Genomic DNA, 12,127 nt, shown 5'->3' with positions numbered 1-12,127 from the left:
CAAATGGCTTTAAGTAAATTGTAAAGGTTTTCCCCAAAATGACTAGATAAGGTGAAGAACTACCTAGAATTATAGTTTCTTGACATTTTAGAGTAAAAATACTACTTACTAGCTTTCCTCTAACTTTGATTGACTATTCTGATCATACGATGGTTTCATGATATAAATGTGTATATATATGTATATATTATATATATATACACATACATGCACACACCTACCACACACATATTTATATACAAATGCACAAGCACACCCTCAGAGACACGCACATAATTGTTCTGGCTATTGCTGCTGCTGCCAAGTCACTTCAGTCGTGTCCGACTCTGTGTGACCCCATAGACAGCAGCCCAGCAGGCTCCCTCGTCCCTGGGATTCTCCAGGCAAGAACACTGGAGTGGGTTGCCATTTCCTTCTCCAATGCATGAAAGTGAAAAGTACAAGTGAAGTCACTCAGTCATGTCCGACTCTTAGTGACCCCATAGACTGCAGCCTACCAGGCCTCCCTGTCCTTCACTATCTCCTGGAGCTTGCTCAAACTCATGTCCATTGAATAGGTGATGCCATCCAACAATCTCTTCTTCTGTTGTCCCCTTCTCCTCCTGCTTTCCATCTTTCCCAGCATCAGGGTGTTTTACAGCCCTAAACCTCAGTTTCAAGTTCCTTAACACCAGTTATGTTAGCATTATTGAGTTGCAGCAAGTTCCGAGACTCAGTGAAACTCTGGATCCAAAGAGCATTTGAATGACTTCAAAGGTGATTCCTTCTTTTACAATGAATGCTTATGTTGAAACTGTACTTTGTTCAGGAAAAGTCAGTGAGTTCAGGAGGGCTGGGTTCTAGTTCTAGCTCTCTTCCACTTAACTATTGGGTTCTTAAATAACACATTTCAGTAAGCACCTCAGCTTCTTCGTTAGTCAAGCCAGTCTCACTTCCTTCAAACGGCAGCAAAATGTCTGTGTTCTCCTGGTAGGCACTGGACAGAAACTATGTAGTAGTATTCACATGTATACCGAAATTTGTAATACACACACACACACACACACACACCTGTCTCTCATAGGTATGCCTACACAGCTATATTACTCTGAAGTTATAAATATTAAGATTGAATGTCTGCCTGCACTAATTTATGTTATTAATATGACTGCCTTTTAAGAAGATAAAAACTACTTTCCTTTTGGTCTAAATAATTATTCATACAGACAAAGAGTTTGGAAATGAAAACCCCTTTTGGCCCTTTATTTAGAAGTATTTTTATTTATAATTTTATTTGTTTTTATTTTTTGTTTGTTTTTCTAGAAGTATGTTTAGATACAGGTTACTCCCAGTTTCCCCTCCCCTGCCCCAACTCATCCTCTATCATCCACATAATAAACAGGTATAGGAGAACACACAAGGGCACTCGTGTATTCTGTGAAATCCTGAGGACCATCAGAGGCTTCAGAATAAGGCCAGGCTGGGGATGCTTTCATATATCAGCACTGCTTATCTTTAAACTCTAAAGAACAGTAAATAATGAAGTTATATCTATTATCTAATTATTCATCCAGACTTCAACTATGTGCAAAGAACTTTGAATTTAAAACAAAAAACATTTTTAATGCCGTTTGCAGCAACGTGGATGGACCTAGAGATTGTCATACTGAGTGAAGAAGTCAGACAGAGGAGGAGACACATTACATGAAACCCCTTACATGTGGAATCTAAGAAGAAATGACACGAATGAACTTATAAAACAAAGATTCACAGACTTAGAGGATGAAGGTGCAGTTTCTTGGGGGAAAGGACAGTTAGGGAGTCTGGGATGGACATCTACACACTGCTATAATTTAAATGGATAACCAACAAGCACCTACTGTAAAGTGCAGGTAACTGCTCAATGTCATGTGGCAGCCTGGGTGGTGGGGAACGGGGGGAGAATGGACATGTGTATATGTGTGGCTGAGTCCCTTCATTGTTCACCTGAAACTATCACAACACTGTAAACCAGCTATACCCAATACAAAATAAAAAGTTGAAAGCTGACCTCCCCCCCCAAAAAAGATTTCTCATTAAGTAATTAGCATTATTTTAAGAGCAAACAACAACATCTCAATGACTTTTTTGTTCAGACACAACTTGTGGAGGAAGCACTCTATTTGGCCTGGTTTGAGCAGTATGACACCACCCTTAATGGCAGAAAGTGAAAAGGAACTAAAAAGCCTCTAGATGAAAGTGAAAGAGGAGAGTGAAAAAGTTGGCTTAAAGCTCAACATTCAGAAAACAAAGATCATAGCATCTGGTCCCATCACTTCATGGGAAATAGATGGGGAAACAGTGTCAGACTTTATTTTTGGGGGCTCCAAAATCACCTCATGCGAAGAGTTGACTCATTGGAAAAGACTCTGACGCTGGGAGGGATTGGGGGCAGGAGGAGAAGGGGACAACAGAGGATGAGATGGCTGGATGGCATCACTGACTTGATGGACAAGAGTTTGGGTGAACTCCGGGAGTTGGTGATGGACAGGGAGGCCTAGCGTGGTGCAATTTATGGGGTCGCAAAGAGGTGGACACAACTGAGTGACTGAACTGAACTGAAGATGAATGTGCCAAAGTTCTGCCCTAGAGGAGCTCAATATATAGAAAAGTAACCAGAATAAAGATAAAATGAGAGTCCTTTAGGAATAGCATGAAAAGCTTAGCAAGCTTTTAGGGAAAATTCCAGGAAGGCTTCACAGAGGCAGTGACAATTTATTTAGCTGGGCACCACCGCATGTTCAACACAAAAGCATGAAAACACAATGGTATGGTTGAAAATGAAATAATTTAGTATAGCTTGAGCGTACAGTACTTTCATGGTGGTGGAAGATTAGAAAAAGGCTGTGATCAGATGGTGGAGTGCCCTTGAATGTAAAGTGAAAGAAGCTGGAACTTATTCTTAAGTCAATATGGAGACCTGGGAGGTTTGAGGTTTATTAGCAAAGAAGTAACATGCTCAGATCTGTGGATCACATTGAGAAAAATTCAGTGTGGCAGCATTGTAAAGGATGGAGTGAGGAGGAAGTGGATGATGAGAGATGAGGAGTGACTGAGGATCTGAACTAGGAAATACCTTTGGGAATGGAAAGTGTCGGGTAGATACAAGCAACATTTCTGATACCTCCTCCTAAGACTGAATAAACCAATAACAGAGACAACGGGAAAGCCAAAGACTGCAGTGAGGCTTCCAGCCTTGACACGCAGAAACCCGTGAACAGGAAAAAGGAGCACAAGCAGAGGAACATATCTGGGAGAGAGCCCGAGATGGCTGGATGGCATCACTGACTCGATGGACGTGAGTCTGAGTGAACTCCGGGAGTTGGTGATGGACAGGGAGGCCTGGCGTGCTGCGATTCATGGGGTCACAAAGAGTCGGACACGACTGAGCGACTGAACTGATAGAAGAGGGACTGCGTTGTCAAGTTTAGTGTGCATGGAATGGAGTATCTATCCACATGAGGGTGTATGAAGTATCTATCCATATAGCAGCAGCTGGGAAATCAGAAAGTAATATAACCTGAAGCTCAAAAAAAATGGGGGATAGAGCCAAAGGACTTTACATGGAAAAAGCAGTTGAGCATACAGGGATGGATAAAATCCTCCAAGGGAAAGAAGAAAAGTAAGGAAATACTAGCATACTCCGACTGTGAATGAGACCACCAAAGAAGGAAAATGCACAGAATATGGGAGGCAAAACTAGAGCACCGTGTCACTAAGAGAGAAAAAAACCGTGGAAAGGAGTGATCATCTTAGCGACGGGAGGGGACCGGAACGACATAGGCGGTGTTGGCGTTGAGGTGAGTACTACTGAGCATGGATGACCACTAGGAAAATCCTCCCCATAAAACAGAGGTAGAAGCCAGGCTGTGACAGATTGGAGAGAGTGAATGAAAGAGGATCATAAGCAAGACGAGAGAAGGGCTGACGTGAAGCAAAAGGCTGGAAAGAAATACGAGGAAGAAGGAAATTTCAGGACAAGAGGGGTAGCAGCCTGCTTGAAAAGAGGGCTACTCATACAGAAAGGTCCTAGAGGCGAGAAAGACAGGGGAGGGGTGGGCCTTGGAAAGAATTAGAACACTGTGTCCTTACCCATTCCCTCTCCTAGTCCTCAACCCCTCACCTACAGCTTTCCTCTTGACCCCTGTCCTGCTCCTGAGAACAAGATGGAAAATGGGAAAGATGAGCAAAAGTCCCTTTTAGTTACAAAAGGCCAACCATTCATGGTCATACTGTCCCCCCTCCACACACACCTACATATACACACACGTATAAGCATGTAATAGATATGCCTTCCCTATCATATATGATTATACATTATTTATGTACTGTATTAATTAGTGCCTTCCATATGCATTCCAGTTCAAAATGTGAAAACTTACCAATACGACACGCGACACTCTTTATCTAATGGTCAATCCTTGACTGTGGCAGATAACGGAGGGGGAGGAGAATGAACATCACAACATTTTGAAAAAAGAATATTTTGAGCTTACTACCTCCTTTTAGCAGTGTGGTTCTGAAATATTATGTCGAGTGATTTGTCTGTCATTTATTTCCTGAATTTGGGAGGTGTAAGAGTGCTTATTTCCAGAAAAAAAAAAAAAAAAAAGTTCAAACAGCAGTCTGTTGGGAGAAAAGGAATAAAAAGTGGCCGGGACAATCTATAAACTGGCCAGTTAGTCTCTGAATAAATCAAGAGGTGGCTGTTCATTAAGAAACTAGAAGTGTCATTTCTAACTTGTGATTTCTGCAAACATTGGATTCTACCCAAGCTGAATTTATAAACAGTTAACAAAGCCAGAATTAAGTGGAGGCCTGACGAAATGTCACCTATTCTTAATCACTTCCAAATTTCAGGAGCAGAGTAAGATGTTGGCTGGGACATGGCAACTTTCTAACCTCTGCGCATTGGTAAGATACTAGCCAGAAAAACTCAGAATTATGTTGAAAGAAAACCCCATTAACAACAGAAGAAAAGAAAGCATGTATTTATGCTACAAAGTTAAACATCACACCGAGCTTTTCTGAAACACTCTGGAACTTAAAAAGGCAAGCATACAAAATGTATTTTGAAGCTTTTAAGAGTAGGTTAATATGTTCCATGTGCCATTTTTATTTTCAAAGAATACTGTGAGAAATAAGCTATCATTAAAAGTACTTGTGAAACTTGTAAATATCTCCACATCTTTTCATTCAATTTTTAAAAATAAAATTAATTCAGCGCTACAAGTTTTAAGAGAAAACATGAGTCTTTTTTTTTTTAAACCAAAGTTGCCAGAAACATACCATACTATTTGTGATAAACATTTGTTTCATGGAAGAAGCCAAGGCTAATCATATAGGAAAATGCGCAGTTATGGAGGGAGAAGCTGAAGCTTCAGTAGGGAAAAGGCTATAGCAGGAAACACTTGTCATATCGCGCCCCCTACCATCAGACCACCAGAAACACAATTACATGTCTGGGAGCCTTGCTGCTTTTAACAGTTTCATGAAGTTTTCACAAATCCCTGGCAAATTTGTGACCGGTAAAAATCACTGGGACAAAAGATATACAAAATGAAATCACTACATTCTAAACTCAAGAAATCCTAGGAATACCATAATAAAGTCATGATATCTATCCACTTTTCAGTAATTCAGCCTGAAATGTGACTTACAAACAACCCCCAAAATAAAACAAATTGAATAACCCAGTTTACCACGCAAATAAATCTTAAGAGGGCCCAAGACAGATTCAGGCTATAGGGGTTAACAGTAGCTAATAATGACTGTATTTTCAAAAGGGACTGGGAAGTGAGAGGGCCAATGAGTTACGACTGTTACCACGTAGACAAAACAAGGGTTGTCAATCAGCTTTTCAAAACATTGGCATGTGTCTCCCCTCTATAAGAAATCCATTCACACTATTGTGTTTGTGCCTTACTTTCGAATATATTGCTGCCAGGCCCCAGCAGTCACTATCAAATGCATTTCTATTGTCTGGTTTTGTTTTCTAAATAAGCAGACAAAAGACTCGTAGGTGGCTAGTGTTGTTTATGATGGTCTCAAGTTTTATCTGATATTCTAGTCTCTAATCCTCTGGCCATATTTTGAAATAAAGCATAGAGTTAAATGATATATTTGCTCTCTATTCTAGACTGGATGCAATTGATTTTAACTGACTAAATTATCTGATCTCTGCCAAGAATTTTATTTCATTAAGAAAATGATATTATAGAGCATCTGAGATCATAGAGCAGACTAAACATAATGCCAAAGGAGTTCTGAGAATGCTCCACAGTGAAGGTTTGATTATTTGCAGATGGAATATGAAAAAAGGAAAAGAATCAGACCCCAGGCATTAGCCTAACCGATCCTGATATCATTGCTGCCGACATCACAGCACAAAGTCAAGAAAATAACTGATCTAAGCCACAGCACCTTTTTTTTTCAATGGTACTAATCACTTTTCTTCCTAGAAATACTTAACTGCCACCATCCAAAACAAAGGGAAAAGGGGAAATGTTGGTACCACAATAGGCTCCAGCATGTCAACTGTCACTACTGACATGATTTGGCTAGTACTCAAGCATTCACCAAGGAACTAATTTAAATCAATCTCCTTTGGGAAAGCCAATTGTTTGGTATGCGCAACAATTGGTGTATGATCAATCAGCGGACATGAGATCAATTAAAACCAGCTTAAGCCTGTGAAGAGGGACAATTCACACAACCTGAGTTAGATCTCTATTCATTTCAGTACTCTCACAATGCAATCCTTAAGCTTCCTTGCAAAGCAGAAAAGCTACTATCACCCTACACTGTCTAGCCAGCCCTTTAAGTAGTTCCACTTTTAATTAAAAACACAGTATGCCTTTTGTTGGCACAGATAGTGTGGTCACTTTTAAGGACCGAAGTTATTTTAGCCAGCAGCTTGAGGTTTGGGAAGGGACATCTGTTAAGGGAAACACACACACTTTGATTTTTTTTTTTTCCTTTACAACCTTACTAGTTTATATGTAGTTTGAAAGCATTTGAATTTTATTAAATTGAAAAGTTTGTCTGGCAAAAGTTACTACAGTGGCAAAAGTTGCAGACTTTAGAATTGGGTTTCTAAAGGTCAGCACTTGGGGATGTAGCTGTAATTGCCATGAGATTTTGCTAAAGCAGCTTTGAAACAAATAGGTTTTGCATCAGATACTTGAGGCGGCATAGGCAGAACTTTAGAGATGGCACTGCAAATAAAAGCATGCAGTATCGCTTCTGGCCGCAGGGGTGCTGTAAAGCCATGCTCCACCAAAGAACATCTATGTGTTAAGTTCTACTAAAGCAACAAGCTCAATTGCTCCCCATCCAACCACAATGCAACAAGCAGTTTGGATCAGAAAGACATCGCTGAATTAGCAAGTCATTTAATAAACAAGAATTTGGCGAAGGGTTTTAGCTCTTTCTGTTAAGTTGAATGTTAGTCTTTTCAATCAAATAGACTGTAACCTTTATTTATGAGGAGGGTTGGGGGGAACCTCTCCAAACACTTTGACCACAGTGTAATCAAAACCTGCCAGCTCTACCAAGTGATACCTGGAAAGAAAATACTGGGGTGGAGAAAGGAAAAGGAGGTGAAGGAGATGGAAAGGGACTTTTGCAAGTCATAACAATATTAAACTTTCACAGCCTCTGGGAAGAAATTCCTCCCTAATGTATTTATTCAGAAAAACTTGTGAAGATAAGCATTTTCAAAATGTCAGAAACGAGAGACCAAGAGTAAGAGAAACGGGGGTTGGAGAAAAGGGTGTCCTTTTTAAGCACAGCTCCATGGTGTCAATTGGAGAGGGGAGGCGGCGGAAATCGCACACGACCAGCTGTCCTGGGCTCTGCCCTCAGGCCGGCCAACCTTCAGCCCTGCGGGTAGGTGAGAACAGCTTAACGTCCTAAAAAGCTTTGAAAAAATAAGGGCGCAAAAAGCTCTCTCCAAAATCTGGATGCAAGACTGGAGAGTCCATAAAATGAGTCAGAAACAACCCACATCACAGGTCGAGCGAGACGTTCACATCCCAGAACAATCCAAATCTGTCAACCTCAGGACAAATTCTAACTGCGCATAAGTCCAAATTGCTAGACCAAGATGGATAAGCTCTGGGGAGCTGCTGTCCACCTTCCGCGAGACAGTAGTGCAAGGTGAGTGTGTGTGTTGGCGGTGGGAGTGTTGTGGTTTGTGTTTAAATCCTTCAGGAGACTTAATTGTGTTTAGCAGCCCTGCCCCTAAAATGAAGTTAGATTAGCTGCAGCCGTAGCAGGACTCAAACACGGGCGCACTAAATCTTCGGGGAAGCTAGGTCTCTGAAACCGTTCTGGAGGCTTCCACTGGCCTTCCGGCAGCGCACACAGGTGATGGAGAGGGAGAGGCGGCTAAAAAAGCCATAAGTGAGTGTCACCGAGGCCAGGAACCTCAGAAATAACTGCTTGTGAGGGAAGTAAACGCAGAGGGCAAACTCAGGCCTGTCCCCAAAATATTATTATGCCAGCGAACGTCCCCCCCTCCCCGCCACCCCCCGCAACAAACAACCTGCGCACGAGTTGCTGCTCAGTGTACCAAGTTCAGTGAGTCCTTCCACCTCGTCTTAACGTCCAGAGGAAGACAGTATTGCTCTTTTCCTGGAAATGCAGATCCTCCACAGCGACTTGGTATCCCTCCCCAGCCCTCTCGCTCGCGCTTTCTGGCCCACACGCGCGCACAGACACACACACACACACACACAGAGTTGTAGGTAGGCCGTGTCGAAAACCATCTGGGGACAGGGTTTGGGGCGCACGTGGGTGGCGAAGATAGAGAAAAATGAGAGCAGGGGAGATAGTTGAGAGGACTAAAAAGAGAAAAAGACAAAAAAATAACAAGAAAAAAAAAGGATGCCAGATTAAAAAAAAAAAAAAAAGAGACCTAAAGCGAAGAGTTCAGAAGTAGAAGCTCGACAGCTAACGTGGGTGCGGACCGCACCTCTCAGCCCGGAGCGCCCGAAGGAAGCCCGGCTCACCCGGCTCGCCGCGCCTCCGTCTCCGGAGGACAGAAAAGACCGAGCCCTCGGCAGCGCCCCGGGGCCTGGAAAGTGAGGAGCCCAAAGGCCGGGTGGAGGGCACGGCCCTGCCCACCTGAGCCCGGGTGCGAGTGCTGCCGCCGGCGCCCCCGACCCCACGCGGCTCCGGCAGAGTAGAACCCACCTCTCTTACTGCGTCTCCATCGATTGCCTTGGCAGTGGCTGTAATCCATACAGTTCAGGATGATGAGGGCAAAGGAGAAGAGACGAAACTGCATCTGGGCGGTCGGGCGGGGGAGAGACGCCTCTCAAAGTAGGGGAACTGGAGGGCTCATCCGAGGAGCCGGCGCAGCCCGCGCTGCTGGGGAAGACGCCGAGGGGGCGAGCCTCCGCTAGCCAGGGGGGCCGCGCAGGTCAGTTCGGCATCTCTCCGCCTTGAACCTGAGAGACGAGGAGGAAAAGCCGGGTGGAGAGAGGCCCAGGGAGGCAGCTGCCTCTTCACGCGTCCCAATTTAAGAAGGGAAGGGAGGGGAAAAGCGAGCTCACTGCCTGGCGCGAGCCGCGGAGCGGCTTAACCCGGAGCGCACAGCTGCAGGCAACTTGGAGAGCAAGGTGATTACAATCAGTGAATTAGCAACCTCTGCGGACCTACAGGCTGCGACCCCGGGGAAGGGACAGTGCGCGGGCGCTTCGGGAAAAGAAAAGAGCTCCACGGTCCCCGAGGGTGCAGGGTTAAAGGAGCGCTCTTAGGTCCTTTGGCCCAGCAGTGGGGTGCCCAGGCGCTGCGGCCACGGTGGCGGGCGCGGGTCGCCTGCCGTGAGCACTCACGCCTCAGGCTGCGCGGCGTGCCTAGGCGCGGCGCTCCATCCCGGGATCGGGAAGCGAGACACCTCGCTAGCACGTGGACTGGGGAAAAGTTTGCCGAGACCCACAGGGAGCGCGTGGCAGCTCTGGGGTGCAGGCGGCCGCGATGGGTTTGAAGCGCGCAGAGGTTCCTCCGGACTGACCGCGCCTAGCAGGAGCGCGGCTGGGCGGGCGGGACCGCAGCCTCTGGGATGCTGCGTCCCCGCCGGTGAGTGCGATCCTCAGGCGAGGGGCACGCCCGCTCTCACTCTCTGGATCCGTATCCAATTGTGCGGTTTCCAGAGCTCTCTCCACGGCCACTTTTCAGCTAAGGTTTCTCCCTTTCAAACTGTGGGAGACAGAACGCTCCTGGGAGGGCGAAGGGATGGCGAGCGCACTTTCCGATGGAGATGCAGCCGGGCCCAGGCTCGGGATGCTTCTATAAGTAGGTGGTGCTGTGGTCCAAGGCAACTAAGTCAGGGCTGCCTTGGAGTTCCTGGGTCCTAAAGCCAGAATCTCTCGGGTTTCCCTGAGGTCCTAAAGAGCGCTGACAGCCTCCAGAGAGCCTACCCCCAGGCGAGTCCCTCTGCGCTTTCCTGGAGTAGGTAGCTAAAATGAAGAGTGGCTGAGATGGAGGCGCACCCCCAGACTGTGCCGGCCCTACAGCCCAGCTGTCTTCACCCCCAGGGCGTCTGCTCTGGGGCTCCAGGGCCGGTTCCAACCGCGACGCCGACCTTCCTGCGGGAAGACCTGACTGATGGCTTCTCCTAGACCTTCCTTTCCGAGCTCTGAGCCGGGACTGCTGTTTCTGAAGCGGAGTTTAAACTTGAGCCTCATCCGAAAGATGCCACACCTCTGATACTCTTACATTTACGTCTTGGCTTAGTTTTATAGGAAGATGTCTTAGCACAGCTGAATCTAAAACGCGTCCTCGGTTTAGGGAAGGAAAGGGGTGTTCCAATCCTTTGCTTATCCTTAGAAGTTTTCTTTCTTGACTTTGTGCCTCCTCCAGAAAAACTTCCAAAAACCTTTGATCCCTTGCTTGCAGTATTCTAGAAATTAGGGCCTTGCTTCTTCAAAGAGAAGTTCAGTTCTTACTGAAACACTTCTTATTCATAATCCTCCTCCCTCCCCCACCCTCGAAGTCTCCTGAATTGAACTTTTAGGTGCTTTGAGTTTAGGGAATACTCTGTTTAACGAAGTGCTACATACTCTTGATGCTATTAGATTTCATTCTGGTGAAATCTTAGGTTCTGAAGTCATTACTGTAGGAATGAATTTACTGCCTAGGCAAAAGATAAGAATTTATACTGCTAACCAGGGGTTTAGGAATGTTTGCGAATATGACCACAAGTACCATATTATTATGCTAGCATTTTGTACCATTTAAATTTCTCTATGCCTTCAGTTTAAGATGTTCAGAAGTTTGGAGATTTGAAACATTCATATAGAAACAATAAGACTATTAAAATAGTACAATCATTAATTGTCCCATTAATACCTATCTGTAACTATTTTTATAGACATTACTATTTACATAGCAGCATTTACATGGCTAAGAATTTTGGTGTTATTCATTTTATGTATGTCTGAGAACATCCAAGTCAATCTGAGTTGAAGTCCCTGGTCCCATTTCCCAGATAAGAAAATTCAGCCCTTGAGATTGGCCCATAGGACACAAACAGAGTTAAGCACATAATGGCTAGAGCGGATTTGCTTCTTAGCTTTCAGAACCTTTGATTTTTGTCACAGAATTTGGAAGTGATTGGAAACAATTCAGTTTAGGGAGTGGCCCAGTATTTGGCATGATATTGCAGTGACTACCCCCTAAGCATCATAAATACCATTTCTCCCACAGACTCACAAATACACCCACCAAATTCATTCCACTTGCAAAGGAATTCAACCCATGACACAAAAAACTCTTCTCTAAATAAACCCTCTGCCTTTATAGCCTTGGGATCCATTCAAGATTAGAGATCATCAGTGTCTTTTAAAATATTTAAAGACAAAAATAAGTACTAGACCAAGTAGACCTAGCTCCATGTGGATCATTTTAGACGCATCTCTGGATCTTTGTCCTTGTCGGTACTTTTAGGAAATTAGAACAAGATCTCTTTCACCCCTACCATGTTCTGATTTACAGTCAATTTTCTATTTCTGTCAAGTGAGTCCAACAGCGTGAGGACAAACTCGTCATTGATGAGTTCTCATTGTAGAAAGATGAGAATTAGCCACTGTCATCCTTAAAT

The 12,127-nt window shown here is 44.4% G+C and overlaps 1 protein-coding gene across 3 annotated transcripts in view; it reads right to left on the bottom strand.

The window, feature by feature from the left end:
* Window positions 1–10,685, bottom strand: part of RSPO2 (R-spondin 2) — a 183,240-nt gene extending 172,555 nt beyond the window's left edge. Inside the window, exons 1-2 of one of the 3 annotated variants that reach the window (XM_069600378.1) lie at window positions 10,040–10,685; window positions 9,217–9,473 (exon numbers count right to left, since the gene is read on the bottom strand). In XM_069600378.1, the coding sequence (XP_069456479.1) occupies window positions 9,217–9,310 (94 nt within the window). In that variant the 5' untranslated portion in view covers window positions 9,311–9,473; window positions 10,040–10,685. Of the gene's footprint in view, window positions 1–8,566; window positions 8,753–9,216; window positions 9,474–9,964 lie in introns of those variants that run through there. The other 2 variants (XM_069600379.1, XM_069600380.1) reach the window with 2 other exon arrangements.
* Window positions 10,686–12,127: the final 1,442 nt, after the last annotated feature.

The sequence above is a fragment of the Ovis canadensis genome, chromosome 9 (assembly GCF_042477335.2).
Source record: "Ovis canadensis isolate MfBH-ARS-UI-01 breed Bighorn chromosome 9, ARS-UI_OviCan_v2, whole genome shotgun sequence".
NCBI classification, from domain to species: Eukaryota; Metazoa; Chordata; class Mammalia; order Artiodactyla; family Bovidae; genus Ovis; species Ovis canadensis.
The sequence above is the reverse complement of the archived record's forward strand: the minus strand, read 5'-3'. Positions and strand labels throughout refer to the sequence as shown.